The sequence below is a fragment of the Podarcis erhardii genome (genome assembly GCF_964252035.2).
Source record: "Podarcis erhardii genome assembly, chromosome: 12".
NCBI classification, from domain to species: domain Eukaryota; kingdom Metazoa; phylum Chordata; class Lepidosauria; order Squamata; family Lacertidae; genus Podarcis; species Podarcis erhardii.
Window position 1 is genome coordinate 20,703,666 of NC_138513.1, and position 26,212 is coordinate 20,729,877.

At 46.2% G+C, this 26,212-nt stretch overlaps 1 protein-coding gene across 1 annotated transcript in view; it reads right to left on the reverse strand.

Annotated features, from left to right (window-relative positions):
* Window positions 1-26,212, reverse strand: part of LOC309352957 (macrophage mannose receptor 1-like) — an 86,632-nt gene that overhangs the window by 21,609 nt on the left and 38,811 nt on the right. The window contains exons 17-25 of the mRNA XM_081881782.1: window positions 25,685-25,854; window positions 23,670-23,746; window positions 20,720-20,820; window positions 16,497-16,654; window positions 15,567-15,681; window positions 14,850-14,989; window positions 8,125-8,227; window positions 6,864-7,096; window positions 4,994-5,159 (exon numbers count right to left, since the gene is read on the reverse strand). Coding sequence (XP_081737908.1) covers window positions 4,994-5,159; window positions 6,864-7,096; window positions 8,125-8,227; window positions 14,850-14,989; window positions 15,567-15,681; window positions 16,497-16,654; window positions 20,720-20,820; window positions 23,670-23,746; window positions 25,685-25,854 — 1,263 coding nt within the window. The remainder of the gene's footprint in view (window positions 1-4,993; window positions 5,160-6,863; window positions 7,097-8,124; window positions 8,228-14,849; window positions 14,990-15,566; window positions 15,682-16,496; window positions 16,655-20,719; window positions 20,821-23,669; window positions 23,747-25,684; window positions 25,855-26,212) is intronic.

Consider the following 26,212-nt stretch of genomic DNA (forward strand, 5'->3'; position numbering starts at 1 on the left):
TGCCTTTGGATTTTGGCAGGTCCGTCATAAAATCTATGGATACTGCCTCCCATGGCCTTTCTGGTGTGGGTAAGGGTTGTAATAGCCCCGCTGGCGCCACCCTCTCCCCTTTCGCTCGCTGACACCTGTCGCAACCCCTGACATATTCCCGTACGTCCTCCCTCACCTTGGGCCACCAAAACTCCCTGGTAACCAACCACATGGTTTTGTGCTGTCCAAAATGCCCCGCTGTGGGGCTGTCATGCAACTGCTTGAGTACTCTGCCCCTCAGTTCCCCATTGGGTATGTACAGTGCCCCTTTGTAATACAACGCCCCGTTCTTTTCTTCAAACCCCCCTGTGTTCTCCTCTGTCCTCCTGAGTTCTCTGAGTTTCTCTTGGGCGTATTCATCGTTCTCAGTACCCTCTATCAGTTCCCTCTGCCCCACCAATGCCGCCCCACACACCCAGCGGTCTTCAGGGATTACATGCCTTGCCTCAGGCGCTCCCTCCCCCTCTAAGTACTCAGGTTTCCTGGAAAGAGCGTCCGCCCTCACGTTCTCGGAGCCTGGCACGTAACTAATCTCAAAGTGGAATTTGGAGAACTCCTGGGCCCATCTCACTTGTCTCTGGTTCAGCACTCGGGCTGTTCTCCAGTATTCCAGATTTTTGTGGTCAGTTCGGACTTGAACCTTGTGCTGCGCCCCAATCAGCAAGTGCCGCCATCTCCGGAATGCTTCATGAATGGCGAGCAGTTCTCGGTCGTATACGGTGTAGTTCCTCTCGGATTTGTTCAACTTCCGCGAGAAGAATGCACATGGTCTCCATTCAGACATATCTTTTCCCGGCTGGAGAAGCACGGCCCCCACCGCTCTGTCTGACGCGTCAGTCTCCACTCTCATTGGTTGTTGTAGATCTACGTGCAAAAGTTGCTCTTCCGACGCAAACGCCTGCTTTAAGTGTTCGAACGCCTGCTGCGCTTCTTCCGTCCAAACAAATTTTTTCTTGCTGCTAAGACAATCCGTGATGGGCGCTGTTAAATGGGCAAAGTTTTTTATGAACTTCCTATAGAAGTTTCTGAAGCCCAAGAATCTTTGCACGTCCTTCTTGGTCTTTGGTGTTTTCCATTCCAGTACCGCTTGAACCTTGCTGGGATCCATGGCCAATCCCTTGTCAGACAACCGGTACCCCAGGAATTCCACCTCCCTGGTATGAAACTGACACTTCTCCAGTTTCACCCACAGCCGATTTTCTCGCAGTTTGCTCAGTACTTTTCTTACATCTCGCACATGCTGCTCCTCATTCTCTGAGTACACCCGGACGTCATCTAAGAATGCTACGCAGTTCTTGTAGAGCAATGGCCCCAGGACGTGATTCATAAATGATTGAAAAAAGGCCGAGCCCCCCTGTAATCCGAAGGGCATAACGAGGTACTCAAAGGCCCCCAAGGGGGTGAACATAGTGGTCTTCCACTCATCCCCCTTTCTCACACGTATCAAGTTATATGCCCCTCTAAGGTCCAGCTTGGTAAAAATTTTCCCCTTTCTCACCCGTGTCAGAATGTCATCAATTCTAGGCATAGGGAAAGTCACTGGTTCTGACACTGCATTTAGGGCCCTGAAATCACATACAAGCCTGGGTTTACTCGTGTTTTTTTTGTCCACAAAGAACACTGGGCTGCCCCCCACCGCTCGTGACTCTCTGATGAAACCTCGCTTGAGGTTCTTGTCAATAAACTCCCTTAACTCCTGCATCTCACTGTCTGACATTGCATACAGCTTGCCCACTGGCAATTGTGCTCCTGGGAGTAAGGTAATTTGACAGTCAAAGGGTCTGTGCGGGGGCAGTTTATCTGCTTCCTTTTCGCTAAAGACGTCCATCAAGTCAGCGTATTGTGGTGGCACCTCCCCCTTGTCCATCACTTCCATCCCTGCTAGAGTGGCCCTGGCCCCTACCTGAGCCTCTCCCTCCTTGCAGTGTTCTAGGCAATGTGCTGATCCAAAGGAAACCACTCTCTGATGCCAGCCTACTAGCGGATCGTGTAGTGCCAGCCAGCTCATTCCCAAAATAATAGGAGCTCCTCCCAAGGTGGCTACGTTAAACACTATCAGTTCTGTGTGTCTTGCCACCCTCATTATCATTGGTACAGTCTGTTGGCTCACTTCTCCTCCCAACAGTTCCCTCCCATCAATCGTGGTAACCTGCAAAGGCTTACTTAATGGGATAGTCTGTATCTGGTGTTCAGCCGCAAACTCCTTACTCATGAAATTACAGGAGCTGCCTGAATCCAATAGCGCTTTTATCTTTAGTGGGTGTCCGTTTGACAGTTCCAGCAACACCTCTATCACCAGCGCTGGTCTTGGAGGTTCCGGCGTGGGCACATTCACTACTCCTTGGCCTGGCTGCTGTGCCCTGATGTTGGCAGCCAGGCGTTGGCTTTTACTTGCTCCGTGATTTCTCCTTCCTCCTTCCCCCCAACAGTTCCCACCATCCCTTGCCATTCCTTCCTTTGCGGACAGACTCTGGCAAAGTGACCTGGCTGTTGGCAGAGATAACATCTCTTGGCGCTCTTTCCCTCCTTCTTCCGCCCTTCACTGGTGTTTGAAACTGCGCGCGCGCTGTTCCAAGTTCCATCGGCTCTGCTGGCGGGAAAGGCTGCTCCGGAATCTCTGGAATGCGGAAGTCCTTCCAACGTTCCCCCTTTCCTTCCCGCTTTTCCAAAGCTCTTGCCTCCTGGCGCGCCCCTATGGACAGCGCAGATTTAGTCAGCTGATCCATAGACTCCGCCCTAGGCACCCGGGAAAGTTCATCTTTCACTGCCGGAGAGAGCCCTTCTTCAAACAGCATTTGAATTGGTTCACTCGCAAGGTCCCACCCCAGTCTATGAATCAGCATGGTGAACTCAGTCCAGTACTCACGTACAGATCGGCTCCCCTGTTTACACGCCATTAACTGCCTGCGCACCACCCCCTGCTCAATCTCGCTGGAAAACATCAAGTCCATGGCGCAAAAAAACTTCATTGTGTCCTTTAAGATTTCATTATTGGCTGCCATCAGGGGTCGAATCCAGTCCTTCGCCTCTCCCTCTAGATGGCCAATCACATACGCCACTCTAGAGTTCTCATCGGGGAAGTCATCAAACAGTAGATTGAGAGCATATTGCATCTCTGTCCTAAAGGCTTGATAGTTCCTGGGATCCCCCCCAAATTTCTGCACCAATCCAGGCACCTTTCTGGCAAGTGGGGTGGTTCTCCCCTTATCCGCATCTTGAGCCCTCCTCTCCTCGAGCCTCGCCGTTTGCAGCGCGAGCTGGACCTCCAACGCCCTGTACCTTTCTTCCAGGCTTGGACCTGCTCCAGCTCCAGCTCCTCCGGTTCCGGCTGGTTCACTCATGATGCCCTCTGCTTGCACAAGCCGCTTTCAAAGACTGTCAGATTGCTGTGATGGGATAATGAGCTGCTTGTGCGTAAAAGCTTGATCCCTCTGGTGTTTGGCTGGTCAACCAAACCGAGTCACTAACGGAGCCCCCCAAAGCATGACTCCGTCAGTCGCTGGTAGTATCTGACAGTGGGCGTCTACGGAATTTACTCCAGCATAAAAGCTGTTTGACGGACATGCGCCTCCGGGACTCTCTGCGTGACAGTTTCCGGCGAAGGGTGGGAGTTCCTAAGGGGGGTCTTGTTACCTCTTCACTATTCTCACTGGAAGTATCCCAGAGCCTCCCCTCCGACTCCCCTTCCTCCGGAGCTCCTGCTCTCCCCCTACTGGTTCCTTCTTCTGCTGCAGAATCTCTCCTATTCTCCTGGAGCCTTTCCACCACCTGTTCCTCCGATGGCAGTTCCCTGACAACATCAAAATCAAAAAAATTCCCCAAGCCCAACCAAACATCCATCCCACCCCCACCCCCCACATACAAAAAATTCAAAAGAAATTTTTAAAAAACATTTTAAAAACAATCTGTGCCCCTCCAGCAGTAACAGCAACTGTCCTAGTGAGGCCTGCCAGGCCCCGCCCTGGGCCAGGTGGTAAGTGGCAAGAGCAGGGCCCTCAGGCACTCACACAGGGGAGTCCTCCTGGACAACAGAGCACAGCAGTCCTTGTGAGGCTTCAGGCCCTGCCCTGGGCCAGGTGGCAGGAAGGAGCAGGGCCCTTAGGCACTCACACAGGGGAGTCCTCCTGGGCAGCAGGCAGCAAGCAGCAAGCAGTCCTTGTGAGGCTTCAGGCCCCGCCCCAGGCCAGGTGGTAAGTGGCAAGAGCAGGGCCCTCAGGCACTAACGCAGGGGATTAAATGTGTGTGAATTCACACACACACACAAAATTAGGTTGTTGCAGCCACAATCAATCAATCAATCAATCAAATGCATAGGAAGGTAGTAACGTGTTGTTTTTGTTTGTAAGTATCAGGATGTTGTCCTTGGGTGTTTTATGCTATTCTCACTTGAAGCTGAACGATTCCTAAGAATTCCAAGTTCTGATGTATTTCACTGGAGGCATTTCAACAATAAGTCATCAAATATATATATATAGAGAGAGAGAGAGTGTGTGAAAGTTGGAAATTAATCTCTCTCTCTCCCCCCCGCCCCCAGTTTGTCTTGCACTATGAAAGAATATGGAGCAAGCTGCCTGTGAAAACAATTTTTGCAAGGGTGGAAGAATAATTTTGAGGTGTCATTACACCACCAGTGATCTTATCACATATAAACTCCCAATCTCTTCCCAAAGTGCTGGAGCTGCAAAAACAGCAACATAAAGGCACATATTTCCACCTATGGTGGGAGTGGTAGATGGTGTTCCTATAAAAGGAACTGAAAAATATCTATATAGATAGCAACACACTGGGCGAAAGTGATTTCTGTGTTCAGAATTGTATACTCCAAAATCAGAATAAACTGTTTTATCAAGATGCTATCAGATCAGTGTCTAGAGTACAGATCTCAGCTCTGTGTTGAAATGGAGACCTTATTGGAATTAGAGTGCTGTGCCCCACATTAAAAGAGAGATATTTCTTTGCTTACCATGATGCTGCTCACAGATAAATAAGTATGTTTCATTGCAAGTTCCTGTTTTCCAATGACCCTCAAGGTCCATGAATACACAGGCTATTTTGTGCTTTGGCTCTTCAGGTGCCCAGTTAGTATACATCAGTCTCCGGTTGTTTATCCATGTGTAGTGCTCACCATTCTAATGCACATTGGAACAACACATGCTGGTTGTAGTTTATTTCCCATAACATGAGCTCCATATCATCTCCACACACCCCTTTCATTTTATTTACAGAAACACAATCAGGTGATAAATTCTGGGTACTGCTATAGCTATAACAACTGAAGACATCCCTGTCCTGTTTAATATCTATTGGAAAAACCCTTGGGAGATGTCATCTGGAGATCTGAAGCATGGTGTCATTGGTATGCTGATGACACATAACTCTATCCGCTCCATCTGAATCTGGAGAAGCCAGGAAGGTTTTGGACAGGGGTCTGGAAGCAATAAAAGGCTAGATGGGCGCTAATCATCCAGTTATATCTGTTCCTGAACTAAGATAGTTGGGCCTTAGTTGTCCATGCTCTGGTGCCTCTCACCTGAGCTACTCCAAAATGCTTTATGTGGGTCTTGCCTTGAAGATAACCCAGAGGCTACAACTACGGCAGAATACAGCTGCTGGATTGGTAAGTGGGGCAGCCCAATGTGAACCTATGTCACCAATTATTGAGAAATTGCTTAGACTAGCTCATGCTCTGACTCTTCTTGATAAAATGAGGCCTCTTTGGGTTAGTGGGCGTATATAATTGACTGAGAAATGGCAAGTATTCCTGTTCTGTCCCAATTGGGCATTGTGTTACATATATTGCTCCCTATTCACTGTGTTGCTGGCAACTGATCAAGACTGCTGGCAACTGATCAGGTCTTGTTATTTGATACCTTGCATTGATTAGTTGCATTGATTAGCTGTGAGGTGCCTTGAGTCCCTATCAGGGAAAAGGGTAGGAAATAATAATAATAATAATAATAATAATAATAATAATAATAATAATAAAATAATATTCTGAAAACACTGCATTGGCTGCTAGTGACCTACCAGGCCCTATTACTATTAAAAAATTGTACACCGCCATATACCTGCAGGTCTCCAGGTCTTAGTACTAACACACAAAGCCCTACATGACTTGCAACCCTGGGCTTATTTGGAAAGAAGAACTAGATTTAAATTTATGCCGATGATAATAATGATCATTAATGATGCAGGGAGGATATGCAGGGAGGATGAAGGGGTGGGTGGATAAAGGGAGGGCAGTTGGTTGGATGTGGGGAGAGAGTGGTTGCCAAAAGGGTAGGTGGGGTGGGCAAGTGCCGTGAGCAATGAGCAGGGGCAGTCCCTAGTTTTGAATAAAGTCAGCTAATGAAAGCCCGTTGTCTTTGTCCATAGAGTTTTCTTGGCAGGGATATTGGAGTGGCTTGCCGGTTCCTCCTCCAGGTGGATCACGTTTGGTCTAAACTCTCCACTATGACTTGTCCATCTTGGGTGCCCTGCTCGGCATAGTTCATAGCTTCTTTTTGTTATTCAAGCCCCTTCGCCATGACAAGGCAGTGATCCTTGAAGGGGAAAGATGCAGGGCACAAGGAGAAGGGGACGACAGAGGATGAGATGGTTGGGTAGTGTTCTCGAAGCTACCAGCATGAGTTTGACCAAACTGCGGGAGGCAGTGGAAGACAGGAGTGCCTGGCGTGCTCTGGTCCATGGGGTCACGAAGAGTCAGACATGACTAAACGACTAAACAGCAACAACAACAATGAAAGCCCTGTGCTTCCTAACTATGTCCTTCTGAATACAAACCCTTGGAGTGGAAAAGTAGTATTATGTTAATGTACATTGCATGTTCTTACCGTGTTGCTAGTTAGACCAATCCACACAGGCTCCTCATATTTCAATACCTTTAGCCATAGGAATGATTCAATGTAGGGATTCCAAATGCTGGCAAGCTCTGACTGTTCAGAATTGCATTTTTTCCTGGCCTCTTCCCATGTCATTTTGGTGCCAATGAAAAAGTAACTGCTATTCCCAAAACTGAAATAGCCTGAGGCTGGAATTGTTGTTTCAAAATATGGTAATGCAGGATCTATGGCAAAAATAAACAAAAAGCCAGAAATTGTTTTAGACTGCATATATTCCTAAAATTTGATTTCATTTCATACTGAAATATCTGAACATTATTATCTCCCAAGATTTAACATCTGAAAGTACTAAGAATTTGCAGAGAAACATTAAAACCAACATGATAGTCAAACTCTATTCTTTACAGCCACAAAAGAAGCATATCAAATTCCTAAGAAGCAGCCAGCAGACCTACTTGAAACACATTCATTTCTTTTCATAGAAGTCAAGTGACTATTCTTCAATTAGTTTCCTAGCCACCATCATTCGTAGATGATAAAAATTTCTGTTTCTATTCTGGTAATTTCTGTCCAAAAACCGACCTCGGAGGGTGGCTGTACTTGTGGGGGTCTATTCTTCTTATTAAAATGAAAGTGCATTGATCAGGGGGCAGGCTGTCACTTGCAACATGGCTAGATATTATGACACTAAAAAAGAACTAAAAGAATCAATATGGCTAACTTAATCCAACAACACACCTCTCTCTCACACACAAATCCCACTGCAGCCAACCAAACACAACCAGCCACACCCTAGGCCACCCTAACCTCTCTCACTACCAAGAAAATATAACAAGCGAATAGAAAGAGAACCTACCCAAGTGACGTTGACACAAAACCCCCATGTGCATGTGCTTTTGTAAACAATGAAAATCTTTAATAAAAATTGTTTTAAAAAGAAATAGAACTAAACTTTTTTCCAGCAGCCTCCTTCTGTCCTATTTTGGGGATGGTATAGTGAAAAGTCAAGTCCCATATCAGGAAGTGTACAACTGAGGTTCTTTGACACCAGGGTTCATCTCTGTATATGTATAAAATATTGTTGTCACGATTGCATTCTTTTCTTTATACAGCCAAATACAAAATCTCTAATACTGGAAATCTAATTTTGTTTTTTGACAAAATGATTATGGCACAGAAAACAGGCTTTGGACTCTAGAAAGCAATCTGAACTGCAAAATATTTTTTTGTTTTTTCTCTTCTAAAAATGTACCAGAGTTTCTTTGGCAGATGTAGCTTTTCCTGGCAGAACATGGTCCATCTCTCCACTTTCCTCCTGAATTTCCAGTCCCCTTAATAATAAAAACACAGTCTTCCTAAGGAATTAAAACATAAAAATCAAATAAGACAAGTGCCATCAATTTGCGCAGGAGGCAATTCTTTTATCTTAGATCAAGCATAGGCAAACTTCCCCACAGCTGTTCTAAAGAAAGGTGTGAGCATCAAACTGAAGCAATAACAGTGGGTGGTCTCCTAATAACTCATCCTATCAATACAAGGATTTCTGCTTGCACAATGGGATTTCCCCCTTCCCTTGGATACATCTCATGCCCTACCCAAATCTGCTTCAGAGGGCTGGGGGAACCCCTAGAATATATTCAGAGGGTGCAGAAGGTGAGGAGATTGGGTGGGAGAGATTGGTCTTTGCATGCAACTAAGTCCTAGTAAGCCGAGATAGAAAAAGTCATTGCTGGACAGAGGCAGTGCCTGATATACTGGCCAGTGGATCAAGGAAGATGTGTAACATAATGGGTGAGATGCCTTTCGGAATTTTCTTAATTCCCAAGCACACAAGGGGATGTACAATTGAAGTGAATGGCACTGCTGCTGTGGGAAGGAAATAATTCAGTCTAACTAGGAAATGGAGCATTGGCAGATTATACTTAAGTCCTTAACTTGTTGGCAAAATTCAGACAGAATAAAAGCAGCAGAGTTGAGAGAAAAATTGCAACTCTGAAGAATATAACTGGCTGTAACGGTTGTAAGGGGTTACTTGTGCGTAAGTTGCCTTCAGTTTTGGTCAGATTGCCTGCCCAGCCATGCTTTGGCTGACAGCTCACACTCCGTGGCTGGTCAGTCACTTGCAGAATCCGTCAGTGGGCGTTTCTTGAACCTCTTCCAGCATAAGAGCTATTTGACGCCAAGTCTCCTCCTACTTTCCCTGCGCGGAACTCGTCTGTGCAAGTAAGGGGAAGGCAGAGGCGTGTCAGCGCTCTCCCCACTAGTCTCTGGTGAAGGGTCTTGGAGCCCTGTCTCCAAATCCTCCATCTCCTCCTCTTCTCTACTGGTGTTATGCTGAATTCCTTCCCCCCTGCTGGTCCCCTCTCCTGCATCGTTTTGGAGCCTTGCCTCCACCTCTCGCTCTGATGTCAGTTCCCTGACATCCACCTCCCTCCCAGGACCCCCTCCACCCCCGGCCCAACCAGGTGACATAACCTTGCTTCCCTCTTCAGCCGACGATGCAGGAAACCCCCGGAAGGAGCTGCTGTCGTCCTCCGAGGACTCAAACCCCGCTTCCCACCCACTCTGATACCTACGCGCGGGACGGGCTTCCCAGTCCGATTCCTCTTCCCCTGACGCTTCTCCTCCTTCCTCTTCGGAAGTAGGAAAACCCACAAAATCCTCCTCTTCCTCATCGGTGGTTCCAAATTGCTCCTCCCAGAATCTTTCTATTGGTTTGGGCTTCCTCGGATACCTGCTGTGGAACTCTTCCACCAGATATCCATCATCTACTTCCCCCGCGGGAACCCACGTGTTTTCTAACTCGGGTTCTCCTTCCCAAGCTACCAGGTACTCTACCTGCCGCCCCCGCCATCGCGAATCTAGGATCTCCATCACCTGGTTGCGGTGTTCCCTCTCCTCCACTTGTGGGTGTGTGAGCCCTTCTCCTCCTTCCCCCTGGAACCTCCGCCCCCCCTGTACGGTGAGAGCAGCGACCTATGAAACACCGGGTGGATCTTCATGCTGCCTGGCAACTTGAGCCTGAATGCCACCGGGTTCACTTGGTGTGTTACCTCAAAAGGGCCCAGCCATTTTGGCCGCAGTTTCTTGCACCCTCCTTTAAAGGGTAGCCCTTGGGTGGATAACCACACCCGGTCCCCCACCCTTATAGTCTCCCCTTCCCGGCGACGCTTGTCTGCTTGCCTCTTGTACACTTCCTTGGCCCTTTCCAGGTTCATCTTAAGCTGCTGGTGCAGAGCCTCCATTTCCTCCACGAACTGTTCTGCCACGGATACGCTCCACCCTTCCTCCACCCTCCCGGGAAAGGCCCTGGGGTGACACCCATAATTAGCCATGAACGGGCTCATCCCCGTGGACACATGCTCAGCATTATTATACGCAAACTCAGCCAGTGCTAGTTTCTCTACCCAATTGTTCTGTCTCTCGTTCACGTAGCAGCGTAGATATTGCTGTAAAATACTGTTTGCTCTCTCTGCTTGTCCGTTGGTCTCCGGGTGTATCGCCATCGAGAATCCCACCTCCACCTGCAATAAGTTCATGAGCCTCCTCCAGAACCTCAAGGTAAATTGTTTCCCCTGGTCTGAGATAACCCTCGAAGGAGCCCCATGCAACCTGAAGATGTAATTCACAAACAACCTGGCCGTTTCCTCTGCTGTTACTGCATGCGAGCACGCTATAAAATGGCACATTTTGGTTAGCAGATCTACTACTACCATGACTGCTGTCTTCCCTCTGGACTTGGGCAAATCTGTCATAAAATCGATAGACACCACCTCCAAGGGTCTTCCCGGTGTGGGTAAGGGTTCCAGCAACCCTGCCGGGGCAGCCCTCTCCCCCTTAGCCCGTTGGCAGCGGTCACACCCCCATACATACTCTCGTACATCTTCCCTCACCCTTGGCCACCAGAACTGCCTAGTAACCAGTAACATAGTTTTGTGTTGCCCAAAGTGCCCTGCTGTTGGGTTGTCGTGAAGCTGTTTGAGCACCCTGTCCCGCAAGGCTCCCTTGTAGTATAGCAGTCCATCCCTTTCCTCATAGCCTCCCTGGTCTCTCCTCGCTTCCCTGAGTTCCCTGATCCTGGCTTGGGTGAATTCATCCTGGCGAATCAGCTCGGTTAGTTCTCGTTTCCCAACCAACGCTCCCCCACATACCCATCGTTCCTCTGGGAACACGTGTCTCACTTCCGGCGGTCCTTCTCCTTCCGCGTACTCCGGCTTCCTGGACAGTGCGTCCACCCTCACGTTCTCTTCTCCCGGCACGTACTTGATCTCAAAGAACTTGGAGAACTCCTGTGCCCATCGAATCTGTCTCTGGTTGAGAACTCGAGCCGTTCTCCAATATTCCAAGTTCTTGTGATCCGTGCACACCTGAATCTTGTGCTGAGCCCCTATTAGCAGATGTCTCCACTGCCGAAAGGCTGCGTAAATTGCCAGCAGTTCGCAGTCATACACCGTGTAGTTTTGTTCCGACTTGCTCAGCTTCCGTGAGAAGAAGGCACACAGTCTCCAGGCATGTTGGCTCCCTCCCGGCTGGAGCAACACCGCCCCCACTGCCCGGTCTGATGCGTCTGTCTCTAGTCTCATCGGCTTCTGTAGATCCACGTGCAGGAGCTGTTCCTCCGACGCGAACGCCTTCTTTAGCCTTTCGAAAGATCGTTGGGCACTTTCAGTCCAGACGAACTTCTTTTTGCTACTGAGACAATCCGTGATGGGTGCGGTCAAGTGGCCGAAGTTCTTGATGAACTTCCAGTAGAAGTTGCTGAACCCGAGGAACCTCTGCACATCCTTTCGTGTTTTGGGGGTCTTCCAGTCCAGCACCGCCTGCACCTTGCTGGGGTCCATAGCTAAGCCCCTGTCCGACAACTTGTACCCCAGAAATTCCACTTCCCTGGCGTGAAATTGGCACTTCTCCAGTTTGACCCACAACTGGTGTTTCTGCAGTCTCTTTAGCACTTCCCTGACGTCCTCGACATGCTGTTTCTCATTGTCCTAATAGATTAGGACGTCGTCCAGAAATGCTATGCAGTTCTTGTACAGCAGGGAACCCAACACGTGGTGCATGAAGGCTTGAAAACAGGCGGAGCCTGACTGTAATCCAAATGGCATGACTAAGTACTCAAAGGCCCCTAGGGGGGTGAACATGGTGGTTTTCCATTCGTCCCCCTCCCTTATCCTAATCAAATTGTACGCTCCTCGGAGGTCCAACTTGGTGAAGATCTTTCCCTTCCTCACCCGTGTTAAAATGTCATCAATTCTGGGCATTGTGAAGGTTACGGGTTCTGATACAAGGTTTAACGCCCTATAGTCCACGATCAATCTGGGCTCATTCGTGTGTTTTTTTGTCCACAAAGAACACCAGACTGCCCCCCACTGCCTTAGATTCTCTTATGAAACCTCTTTTCAGGTTCTTGTCAATAAAGTTCCGCAACTCCTGCATCTCCTGGTCCGAGATGGCATACAGCTTGCCCACCGGCAGCTGAGCCCCTGGGAGTAAGTTGATTTGGCAGTCAAAGGGCCTATGTGGTGGCAGCCTGTCCGCTTCCCTCTCGCTGAATACCTCCTGTAAGTCAGCGTACTGTGGCGGCACCTCTCCTCTCAGCTTCAGTGTCATTCCTGCCACTCTGGCCGACCTCAACCTGGGCTTCCCCCGCCCAGACAGTGTTCCAAACAGTGAGCTGACCCAAAAGTGACTGTCCGTTGATGCCAAGCCACCACTGGATCATGTAGCACTAGCCAGCTCATGCCTAATATTATCGGGGGTCCTGCCAGTGTGGCCACATGAAAGGCAATGGTTTCTGTGTGTCTGGAAACCCTCATTCTCATTGGTGGGGTTTGATGTGTCACCTCCCCTCCCAGCAGCTCCCTGCCATCTATCGTGGTGACCTGGAGGGGAAAATCAAGTGGCAGCAGGTGGAGTTGGTGCTCTAGTGCGAACTCCTTGCTAAAAAAATTACAGGAGCTGCCTGAATCCAACATTGCCTTCACCTTGACTGGGTGCCCATTTGGGAGTTCTAGCACCACCTCTATCGCTATTAACGCCTTGGGTGGGTCTGGTTGGGGCACTTCCATTAGTTTGCTCGCCTGGCTGCTGTGCCCCCCTGTGGGCAGCCAAGCGTTGGCGTTTCCCTGCACTTCGTCCTCCTCCTCGCTACCAGAGGCTCCCACCATCCCTTGCCAAGCCTTTCTTCCTGGACAAGCCCTGGCAAAGTGTCCTGGCCGTTGGCAGAGGAAACACTTCTTGGTGCTTTTGCCAGCCTTCCCCTCCCTTTTGGATCCTTGGTGGGCGCTTGAAACCTCTCTCTCTCGCGCGCGCTCCATCGATTTCCATTGGCTCAACGGACCCAGAAGGCTGCCTTGGCATCTCAGGAATGCGGTAGTCAGGGCAACGCTCTCCTCTCCCTTCCCGCCTTTCCAAAGTGCGCACTTCCTGCCGAGCTCCTATCGCAAGCACAGCTTTGGTCAATTCGTCCATAGATTGCGGGCGGGGCACGCGGGAGAGCTCGTCCTTCACGGTTGGGGACAACCCCTCCTCAAACAGCATCCGTATAGGCGGGTCATCCAGGTCCCATTCGAGCCGGTGTATTAGCATCGCAAAACAGGACCAATAGTCTCTAACGGATAGGTCCCCCTGCTTGCACCTCATCAGCTCCCGCTGGGTCACACTCTGTCCAATTTGGCTTGAATACATCGCGTCCATAGCCTGGAGGAACTTCCGTACGTCCCTCATGGCAGCATTCTGCATGGCCATTAGGGGCCTGACCCATTCGCGCGCCCCATCCTGAAGGTGCCCCACGATATATGCCACCCTCTCTGCATCGTCAGCAAAGTCATCGTGCTGCAGTTCCAAAGCGTACTCTATTTCCGTTCGGAACGCGTTATAGTCCTGGGGCTTCCCCCCAAACTTGCGTACCAGTCCCGGCACTTTCTTTGCCACTGGGGTGGGTCTAACCTGCGCATCCTGAGTTCGCCTTTCATCCAGCCACGCCGTCAGCAGAGCTACTTGCTGTTCCAGGTCCCGGTTCCTCTTCACCAAGTCCTGCACACTCGTAGCTTGCTCCGCTGCACCGGCACCTCCAGTCTGGCTCATGGTCCCTTGCCTGTGCACAAGTAACTTCAGGGACTGACGGATTGCTGTAATGGTTGTAAGGGGTTACTTGTGCGTAAGTTGCCTTCAGTTTTGGTCAGATTGCCTGGCCAACCATGCTTTGGCTGACAGCTCACACTCCGTGGCCGGTCAGTCACTTGCAGAATCCGTCAGTGGGCGTTTCTTGAACCTCTTCCAGCATAAGAGCTGTTTGACGCCAAGTCTCCTCCTACTTTCCCTGCGCGGCACTCGTCTGCGCAAGTAAGGGGAAGGCAGAGGCGTGTCAGCGCTCTCCCCATTAGTCTCTGGTGAAGGGTCTTGGAGCCCTGTCTCCAAATCCTCCATCTCCTTCTCTTTACTGGTGTTACGCTGAATTCCTTCCCCCCTGCTGGTCCCCTCTCCTGCATAGTTTTGGAGCCTTGCCTCCACCTCTCGCTCTGATGTCAGTTCCCTGGCTTTAAGTCTAAATTGTCAGAGGCTTTAAGTCAAAATTGCTTTAAGTCAAAATTGTCAGAGGCTCCTCAGAACATGCTGCTGACCTTGGATGCTTCCTATATATTTTATCAATTATGTAATGTATCTATTTGTAAAATTTCTATTCCACACTTCTTCTGGAGTATTTTCGGAGTGGCTCATAACAATTTAAACTACAGTAAACTGAACAATAAAGAGTAAAATGAGGATTAACAATCATAATACCAATCCATGTATTAAATATCAAAACATGGCCAGCTAACCTTGCAAGATTGGCATGGGAAGACTGGTACATTAATGGAGTGATAATGCTGAGAAGGCACTCTGAATATATATAATTTTACTGCAGGAATGGAAAATAGGGAACATTTCTTGTATCTGAAAAAAATAAAGATGAAAGCCTTTGCAGGCAGGACTTACATAAATTGGAAAACCACTGGCCCAGTTTGTATAGTAGACCTCACTTCCATCTGTCCATAGAAAACTCTCTTCACTAATAATATCATTCAGTCCAATCCATGGATCAATTGAGGCACTTTCTAAGTGCACCATGAAAAATGCTGAATAAAAACAAGGACATATTTCATCATAAAGAATTTGGTAAATACTCTCCCTCACTTATAAGTAATCAATATAGGATACCATGAACTGATCTAGTTATATTTTATGTTCGTTGTTTTGTTTTTTAAAATTGTGTCATGCAGAAGTTGCCACTATGGTCCACTTCAGATCTTACTATACTGCATCTTTTTAAAACACAAAAACATTTTAAACTTGTTTTTCTTACAGAGAAAAACTATATCTTCCATCATTCCTGACCATTCTCTTAATGCAACAAAATATTGCAGATGCAACATTGGCTATCCCTGCTTTAAAAAGGACCACATAATCCAGCTCATTACATTTTTGCCTGGAAAAAACACAAACAGGCCTTGATTACAAGAAACATCCCTTGTTTTCACTCAGCTTAGGAAGGGCTTCTTTCTCCTGGGCCTTGTTCAGAAAGTGGTGGTGGGGGATGAGTGTTCAGACCCCTGGGAAACCCAGCCAGATGGACGGGGTAGAAACAACAAATTATTATTATTGAGTCAACAATAAGTCTATGTGAGCAACATGTTCTAAAAGAACCGACTGTACCTTGTGTAGCTTTGTTCGGTATAGTTGCCAGATTTCCTCCTAGATTTCTGCAAGCAGTTCGTGCATCAGACCAGTTTTTCCTTTCTTCTTCATTCAAGCCAAAAAACTGGAAGCACTACGGGGGGAGTAAAACTCCAAAATTCCATCAATTATGAAATGGTTAGTGAACTCAACCATCATGAGATGGTACTGAGTTGCAGACATGGATATTTTAACTTGGCTTTAGAGGGAAATCCCAACCCTCAGATTCACAGACTTGACAGAGATTCAGATTGTGTGGAGGATGTGGTGTAGTTAATTTCTTCATATAGAAGCCAGGAACTAATAAAAAGTTAACCAACACAGTGGAAAATAGAGGTGGGGGGAATTTACCCAGTTCCTGCTCTGGCCCTCCACAAGCCTGCAATGGTTTTTAAATGGTAGATCATACACTACTTTACCTTCCTTCTCCAACCCAGTCACTGCTCACTGGCTCCTCTTCAGACAGAAAATAGCTCCGCCCCGCCCCCCGAGATTGTCATTTAATAAACAATAACATAACCAAATGCTGAAAATTTAGTTTGAAGACAAATTCATTGCTATTTTGGGTAGCTGACCCATAATCAAGCTTTTAAGATACCACTTTAAAAAAAAAAAAATTCATTGTTCCTGACACTTCTATTTTGCAATGCAGTAGACTTTCTAGTATGTACAAAAGATACATGGGGTGGTGGCATGCAGAGATGCGGTATCATGATGGCTTAACGCCTGAACTAGGTGCACATTCATTTTGAACCTCTATAAAGAGCCCTTGCATAGAAGTGTGGACATGGAGAGCAATCTCTACCGCTCTTAACCACTACACCACAAGCTCTGGGAAAACATTGTATGTGCTATAATAACTGAAAAGGGGCAATATACCAGTATATTTGCAATCACTTTCTTAGTTACCTTTTTATCAAAGAAAAGCCAGCCATCTGCACAGCCCCCAACAGGTGCAGGCGTTGTGGGAGCAGGAGTTGAACGGACAGAACTGTTATGCCTTTCACAGATGAATTTGTTCTTAGTACCACAGTTTATGTCGTACCATAAGCCTGAATAAAGAAGTTAGGTGTTCATCAGTAAGATGAAATCACTCCCAAATGAAGAATGACCATTTTTTACCTGTACAGGGGATTGTCGTACACATAATAAGATGAAAGTGGAAGTCAAGCTTCACTTAGTGGTTGCTGGCAAAATCGCTACTCCTGCTGCGGACTTGACTATGCTACCACTCAGTGGATTTGTAACTGGCTGACTGACCGAACCCAAAGGGTGCTCATCCATGGTTCCTCTTCATCCTGGAGAAGAGTGACTAGTGGGGTGCCACAGGGTTCTGTCTTGGGCCCGGTCTTATTCAACATCTTTATCAATGACTTGGATGATGGACCAAACTGGGAGGGGTGGCTAACACCCCAGAGGACAGGATAACACTTCAAAACGACCTTGACAGATTAGAGAACTGGGCCAAAACAAACAAGATGAATTTTAACAGGGAGAAATGTAAAGTATTGCACTTGGGCAAAAAAAATAAGAGGCACAAATACAAGATGGGTGACACCTGGCTTGAGAGCTGTACATGTGAAAAGGATCTAGGAGTCTTGGTTGACCACAAACTTGACATGAGCCAACAGTGTGACGTGGCAGCTAAAAAAGCCAATGCAATTCTGGGCTGCATCAATAGGAGTATAGCATCTAGATCAAGGGAAGTAATAGTGCCACTGTATTCTGCTCTGGTCAGACCTCACCTGGAGTACTGTGTCCAGTTCTGGGCACCACAGTTCAAGAAGGACACTGAGAAACTAGAACGTGTCCAGAGGAGGGCAACCAAAATGGTCAAAGGCCTGGAAACGATGCCTTATGAGGAACGGCTAAGGGAGCTGGGCATGTTTAGCCTGGAGAAGAGGAGGTTAAGGGGTGATATGATAGCCATGTTCAAATATATAAAAGGATGTCACATGGAGGAGGGAGAAAGGTTGTTTTCTGCTGCTCCAGAGAAGCGGACACGGAGCAATGGATCCAAACTACAAGAAAGAAGATTCCACCTAAACATTAGGAAGAACTTCCTGACAGTAAGAGCTGTTTGACAGTGGAATTTGCTGCCAAGGAGTGTGGTGGAGTCTCCTTCTTTGGAGGTCTTTAAGCAGAGGCTTGACAACCATATGTCAGGAGTGCTCTGATGGTGTTTCCTGCTTGGCAGGGGGTTGGACTCGATGGCCCTTGTGATCTCTTCCAACTCTATGATTCTATGATTCTATGATTCTATGATATGATAAAAACACGCACAAAAAACCCTCCCTCCTAGTAGAGATCTCATATGTCCTCTTTTTCCAGGACATGTACTCCTTTTCATGGGTTTGTAAAATGAGAGTCATCATAGTGATCCACAGTTAAAAGTAGAAGTTAGCAAATGTGTCCTCTTTTTCGCTCTTTAAAATATAAGACTCTAAGAGACTGAAAAAGGCACAAAGATAGCACAACCAGAACAACAACACTCTGTCAAACAAGAAACAACAAGTAAAAACTAGAAAAGAGGTCAGGCATACTAGAAAAAAATCCTCCACAAGCTGAGGCAGCCCAAGACCTACAGTGTGGGACCTGAGTTCATCTTATTACATGCACAGAAATCCCCTTTACAGGTAAGAAATCATTCCCTCCCCCCGCTATGGATGTAGAGATGGCCTCAGCACTATGCTGTAAGTGATTGTTCCAATCTAATTTACCCAAGCTGCAAGGTCCACAAACACTGATATCAAGGGAATGCTAGTCTCTTTCAGAAAGATAAACAGGAGGAGAGAAGGAGGTAAGAACTGAGTTCCTGCTGGCAGTGTAAAGGTGGCAAACCTTAGGGAGAAAGGAAGAAATAATTCAGACTGTTACACTGTCCTTGTGGAACACATGAAGGTTTTTGAGCTCTGAGATCCATTGAGCAAAGGTGAATGTCACTAGGAAGAGCACTCTTGAGAGTAGATGAAAAGAAGCAGACTTCCATGAGGGAAATCTATGCTGTGTGGAGGTGACTTCAGGATGGCCCCACTATGAAACTGTCTGAGGAAAGGATGAGATCCCACTGGCTTGTTCAGATCCTTAGAAACAATGGCATCATAGATGCCTGGTGGTTAGGCATGTTAGGCCGCAGCCTCAAAATAAGACCTTCTTGCAAGAAGAGCAGCAGGGATGAAATACCAGCCTTTTAAGGGACAATGTGGTGTTTCCAACCCCAGTCAGAAAAGACTTTCCATGTCCTCAGAATATTTTGGTTGTAGAAGGTAACTAGAAGCAAACATAATCTCAACTGCTGATGAGCCAGTCCCAGTTTGACAAGCTGCTCTTGTTTCATTGCCAAAAATCTTAATTTCACATGGGATCTGAACTGGTGGTGACTGACGAGGAATGAGACCATGGGTCCTAATGGATTGCTTGAAGAAGATGTCAGCCAAGTGTTCAGCAGCTGGGCGGAAGGCAAACTCGCTGCTAGGGATCATTAGGAAAGGAACTGAAAATTACACTGCGATTGTGACGCCATTCTACGTACAACTTTGTGGAGCAACTGCATTTAGAATACAGTGGTGCCCCGCAAGACGAATGCCTTGCAAGACGGAAAACTCGCTAGACGAAAGAGTTTTCCGTTTTGGAGGCGCTTCGCAAAACGAATTTCCTATGGGCTTGCTTCGCAAGACGAAAATGTATTGCGAGTTCCTGCGGGGTTTTTCCCCCCTTCCCCCCCTTTTTCTAAGCCGCTAAGCCGCTTATCCAATAAGCCGCTAAAAGCCGCTAAAAGCTGCTAAACCGCTAATAGCGCTAATCCGCTAAGCCGTCAATGGGCTTGCTTTGCAAGACGAAAAAACCGCTAGACGAAGAGACTCGCGGAACGGATTCTTTTCGTCTTGCGAGGCATCACTGTACTGTGTATTGCTGTCATCACTTTACTTCAAAAAGGATATTGTAGAGTTGGAAAAGGTTCAGAAAAGGGCAACCAAAATAATAAAGTGGATGAAGCAACTTCCCTAAGAGGAAAGATTACAATATTTGGTGGGAGGTATTCAGAGAAAAAGCAAGTAAGAGGTGACACAATACAAGTGCATTATATTATGCATGGCAGGAAGAAAGTGGACAGAGAAAAGTCCTGTCCCTCCCATAGTACTAGAACTCATAGACACGCAATGAAACCAAAAGCTGGAATAATCAGGAGAGACAAAACAATGTACTTCTTCACACAGTGCATGGAATTTGCTCCAGTATGAGGCCGTGATGACTACAAACTCAACAAATGAATGGAGGACAAGGCTGTAACTGCCTACTTAACCCCCAGTGACCTTGTTTTACATCCACAGTCAGAGGCAATATGCTTCTGAATACCAGTTTTTGGATACTGCAGGAAGGGAGCCTGCTATTGTGCTCAGGTCCTGCCTATAGGCTTCCTATGGGCATCTGGTCGGCCACAGCGCTAACAGGATGCTAGACTAGATGGGTCACTGATCTAATGCAGCAGGCAAGAAGAAGAAGAGGAAGAGGAAGAGGAAGAGGAAGAGGAAGAGGAAGAGGAAGAGGAAGAGGAAGAGGAAGAGGAAGAAGAGAGTTTGGACTTGATATTCCTCCTTTTACTCCCCTTAAGGAGTCTCAAAGCGGCTAACAATCTCCTTTTCCCTCCTCCCCCACAAAAAACACTCTGTGAGGTGAGTGAGGCTGAGAGACTTCAGAGAAGTGTGACTAGCCCAAGGTCACCCAGCAGCTGCATGTGGAGGAGTGGGGAAGCGAACCCAGTTCCCCAGATTACAAGTCCACTGCTCTTAACCACCACACCACGTTGGCAAGTGTTAAGTTCTTCTCTGTGTGAACCAAGGTGAGCAAATGCATTAATGAAAGTAGTGACCCACATACGTATTAGTGCCCTAGTGTGGACACCCAAAATGTCCTCTAAAACATTTTAATATTATGAGATTCAAAGGAAGACAATTAGAAATGCAAAATACCGGTAATATTATTCCATCCACCCACATCTTCAGTGGGCCAGAATAATTATTGTGATGTGACATGGGTTCCGTTTGTGGTAGTTTATTTTAATTAATCAGTTGCCCCGCTATTGATTGTATATGCACCCCCTTTTAAAAATTTTAATCTTTTATTCTACTTGCCTGTTTCACGATACATGTAGACACAGGTTTCTTCATCATTTGAAAAGTTGGGTTCATTGGGTGCCCACATTGCAAAGGTCACTGGAGTTCCATCCAACCAGCTAGAGAAAACAATATGAAATCATTGAACAGAACAGCATAATTTCTCTTGCATTTACACTGCATACTTTTACAATGGTTTTCAGTTTTTGTGGGTGTTTGTTTGTTTGTTTGTTTTAGCCAATGGAACACCAGCTTAAGAAAAGATTTAGATGTTGAATTGAATTTTGTATCTGGCAGCATTGCCAGAATTTTTTTATTGGCAGCATCCAAAATGCTGTTAACAAAAAACGCCTAATCATTATCTTTAAAGATTGAGTTGCTATTATAGGGGAGCAGATTGCCAGTTATTTTGTATAATATTATATTTTAATCACCATGCGGTGAGAAACATTGGTGGTCCAAGGTCACATACTGAGTTTCATGGTTGAGTGAGAATTCAAGCTCAAACTCATAGTTCAACAGTCTAGCCATTAGACCACACTGGCCACAAGGAAAAGGGAGGGCTGTGCCCCCCCAAACCTTGGAGCAAACAGAGCACAGTAAGTTTGTAAAGAGGGAAGCAGCACCCTCAGATCTAATATAGCTGTGAGAGAAAAGGCAGTTGTGGCAGCCTAGTAAATCTTAAGACTGCATTTGTACTTTGCAAGTTGCCCTGAGACCTTCTGGTGAAAGGCAGGTAAGAAAAGTATATTTGTTGTTGTTGTTGTTAATTGGCAAGTCAGAGCAGTGATGAAAAGTGCTACCATCCACCAGGTAAACTCTAAAGCAAAAGGTAGCCTGGGGCTCAACGGACACACTGCAACTGTACTTTAACTGAACTAAAATGATGAAAATGGCTTAACTGCAGTATCCCAAGCATTGCTGGGCTCACTGTAGCAGACAGGGGCGCTGATTTGGGCCCCAGATTATTGGTGCCAAGCGGCGTGCGACGTATCGTGACATCATGTTGTGCTATGACATCATGAAGTCACATTGTGTGTGCCGCAACGGCTCCTAGGGACTCCAGAAGTTGTGTCCGAGGCCCAATAAGGCCTTGGATGCCACCCCCAAGGCTATACAAGGCATCAGCCATGATTTCTGGTGCTTTTTGAAGCACAAGAAGTCACGTCAGAGGCCCAGCGGTGTGGGTGCCAGGCACCCACAACCATTTTTTCTGGTTCCTTAGGTACCAAAGGCCCCTTATAGTTGGCGCCAGTGGTGCCAGAGCAGAATTAAAGGTGGGGCAGGATTTGTGCACTCCCCCATCATTTTCTATCCCCCTTGCCATTAAATTATTTCCACATGCTGACAAACACAAGCTTCTCCATAGTTCAGGGGCATGGTTGGGGACTAAGATGATTTTGGATCTTTTGGATCCAAGACTTCTCCTGGTCGGCCACTGCCACGCTCACTTTCCAGTCATTGGAGATTGATTTCAGCAAGGCAATGGCCATGGAAGTTCCTTAGGTGGCATGGAGAATGTAACTGACATCCAGCTGTCTCCGCCAAGCTCAGACCTCCCTCTCCACTCTCAGGAAAGGAAATATGATGTTCTCATAGGAAACCATCAAAAGAACCACAGGATTGGGGGGCCACCAGGGGGCGCATTGGAAGTTGGCCGACAATAACATCTCTCCGACCCACACGAAGTAATTAAGAGGCTGATATGGGAGTATGCAGCCTCATTTGCCCCCCCGCAAGGGAATGGGGGAGGGACTGCCTTGCCAGCTGTGTCCATAATTCACCCCCGGATTCGAAAGAAGGGGGTGAGGGCACTTGGCACGAAGCCCTTGGGTGAGGTCGGCTCTCCCTGACGCTGTCTCTAATCACGCACTGGTTTGCATTAACTCAAAATATATAATTGGAAATATATAATTGGAAAGAAGCTAATGCACATACATCAAGTGAAGATCAGGAGTAAAGACTGCTGAATAATGGGATCTCTGTGAGCGGAGCGACGGGCTGGACAATAAATCAAGTGAAGAATCATCATTACAAGATTGGTATGTAGGACTGAACCGGAAAGGGGGGGAGGAAAAAACTTTTCTTTTTTTGTCTTATGTGAGTATTCAATAACCCTCCCCTCCAGAAGAAGAAGAATCGTTGCAAATTACTAATCACAAGCAGGAGATTAAGAACTGTGTGGAAATGAATTACTGATCAAAGAGAGGACTGGTGGAAACATCGGGGAATGGAAAGAAAGTTTTATGACGCAGTTACAAATGGAGTTTCATTAAGACAGGCTTGCTCATAGGAGGACAAGGGGGAGGAGGACCAGGGTCATCGGAATGTGAATGTATGGTGATTGGAATGTGTTCTTGACCTGGCAGAGCCCCCTGAGATATAGATTGATAAGCCTGTGGAAATCAACGGACAGACTGTGGGAATGTTCTTTACGGAGGTGTGGAAATGGCGTCTGTCCTTTATGTGATATGACTCTTGGAGAGTGTAAAACCCACACAGGATATGTTTGTTTTCAACCTGCTTGTGAAGATTATCAGCGATCATAAAGAAAGGAATATATGATAACAACAAGAAGATGAGGAAAATAACAAAGAGTCTATCTGGACAGAACTGGATAGAATTGTTTAATCAAAGCAGCAGCAAGAGTGATGTTTGGATTCCTTTCGGAGCTTGAAGTATGGGTACCCCCAACAAAATTTTAAAAATTTGGCTGTATGATTTGGAACTAATGTGATTTGGAATTAATGTGATTTGATTGGCCTGTTAATAAAAATTATATTTTTTAAAAAAAGAACCACAGGATTGCAGAGTCAACCAGAAGAGTAACTGATGAATGGTGGGCAGGTGTCACATCCTTACATACAGAAGACTTAAATCCTAATGCTAACCTAGTTATGATCTAAAATAAAGTTAGTATTTACAATTGTTAAAAATCTGATTTCCGCTTCTTCTTTTGTTCACTTACCTGAACTTTCTATCGAGTCCCAGAATTAAACCAATATAATAAGCAGTTGCATAATAAGCAGATCCATAATACTTGCTCTAAAACATACAAAGGAAAAATGGAAGTAAATGCAACGTAAATTCAGCAATAAAATAATCAGGTATTATCCAGAGCAATATAATTCAGTTATTCCATAGGAAGTTTGTAATGATGAACATAATGTGTTTGTTTAAAAACACAATTAAAGCTTTACAATTAAAACAAATTAAAACATGTCAATTAAAATGAGGGTAAACATGAAAGAAAGTTTTTTATTATGTTATACTTTAACTGATGTAATTAGCTGATTTTCTGAATGTTTTTATTTCTATACTGTATAAAATCAGTTACAGTGTATCCCACTAATAATCTTTCATGCCCATTGTTGTCCACTTAGAAGAGCATTCTGTTCTCTGAAACATTATTTTATCTATTACCAGCACCATCAAGTTCCTTAGAAAATTATTTCTGGGTGGGATGTTTAACTTTGGTGCTGTTATAGTTCCAAGGGGTTGCTCTTGCAGGCAAATATCTCCCTGGCTGGCTGCCAATACCTTGCTTGGCTGCCAACGTAAACTTTATCTGTCCGGAGCACCACTCACCCATGGCTGACTCAATCACTGGCAGAATCCGTGAGTGGGCGTTTCTTAAACTTCCTCCAACAAAGAAGCTCCTTTACACCCAGTCTGCGCCGCCCCTCTCTGCGCGAATGCCTTCTGCGCAGAGAGGGCGTGGGCAGCGGAGGACCCCTTCCCTCCTCGTTTCTCCCAGGCAATGAGTCCTGGGACCGCCTCGCCATTTCCGACGTCTGCGCCTCCTCACCACTGGACCTGCGTTTATCCTCTTACCCGGAAGAGGAGCTACTTCTCCCGATCCCTGGAGGCTCTCTATAATCCACTTGGCTTTTGCTCTCTCCCTCCAGCACTGATGGCAGTTCCCTGACAGGTGCCATTAAAATTACATGCTTCGCAAAAAAAAATGCACATCGAAGCAAATATTCCTAGATTTTAAAAGAATACAAATGTGCTGGAAAGTAGTACAATATAGCCACAGAATATGCCCATTCCATGGGCAATAGAAATTCTGCTGAGATCCAACAAGAGGATGATAATCACAAACTGTACCTCACCGCATCTTAACTTCCTTATTAACAGATAGCAATAAGTGTCAGCACCAGCAATGCCTTGAGAGTCTAATACTCACAGGTCTGGCTATTTGCATGCTTGCTATCCGAAAATTCACTTATCTGCACTTAAATAATTCTGCCCAGACCTTGCTATACTCTGGGGCAGAAATCAGAGAGGGGTGGGGGGGAAGTGAAATCATACAATTCAGAGAGCAGGAGAGGTTGGACAAATAAGTTTTTTTACTTTGTCTCTCTTTTGGTGATTGGAGAGGGGGGTGGGGGAGTGGTCAAACAAATCCTACATTTGCAATGTTCCCATAGGAATGGATGGAATTTATGGACTCACTGTGCAAACTCTCGCCTACCAAAGGATTTCCACAGAACACATTGCGTTCAGTAAGTAGGAACTCCATGTGTTACACCACAGAATCTCACCAGTCCATTCAGGAATCACATTCATATATCCATGCCTGCGTAGAATCCCTGATTACGTGGAAACTGTTTTCAGCACAGTGCTTTGGATATGTGATGATTATTGGGGGTGAATGAAACACACACACACACACACACACGAGTATATATTTGCAAGCCTCATTTCCTTGGCTTATGCTATGATAGTAGTATATGACCACAAAGGTTGCAATATTTTACACACTTACTTGGAAATGAGACCCATTAAAGACAATGAGACTTACTTTTCAGTAGACATGCATGGAATTGCACTGCTAATCTCTGCAAGCTTTTGATGCCAGCATCCAGAGGAAAATGATTAGCAGACATAAAAATGGCCTTGATCAAATAATTCATGTGCCCTTTTTTAAAAAACCAAGTTATACTTGATTGGAAAGCATATGCTCCATATTTTTCTTACATATCTCCACACAAATCGCCATTCACTGCGACTTTCAATGACAATAAGATCTCCTTCATGTTTCTTGCAGAATTCCCGTGCTCTTTCGACAGATGTCTGTTCATTACTGAAATAGTACTCATTGCCCTTGTACTCAATCCAGCCATCTTCAATTCTTCTGAACAAATATTCTACAAAAAGAAGCAATTTTATTATTTTAATAATGAATATTAAATATCAAAATATTTCTTAGCCATCCTTTATTGTATACAAGTGTGAATAACGTTAATTCACACAACCAGCAGTGCAGCTAAGCAGCTTCAATGATCTCGCCCACTTTAGACTGTCAGATATATGATTTCAATTTTGAAGCACACAATGAACAACTTCTCCCTCTCCATTCCCCTGTCACACCATGGTACATTTAAAACTATTACAGTTTGATTACCCTAATAATTTATTTTCAAATTAAATTATAAAACGAGCACCTAAGACTGTGGAAATATATCTCCCATGGGGGGAAAAACTGGTCGTTTAAGTAATGACAAC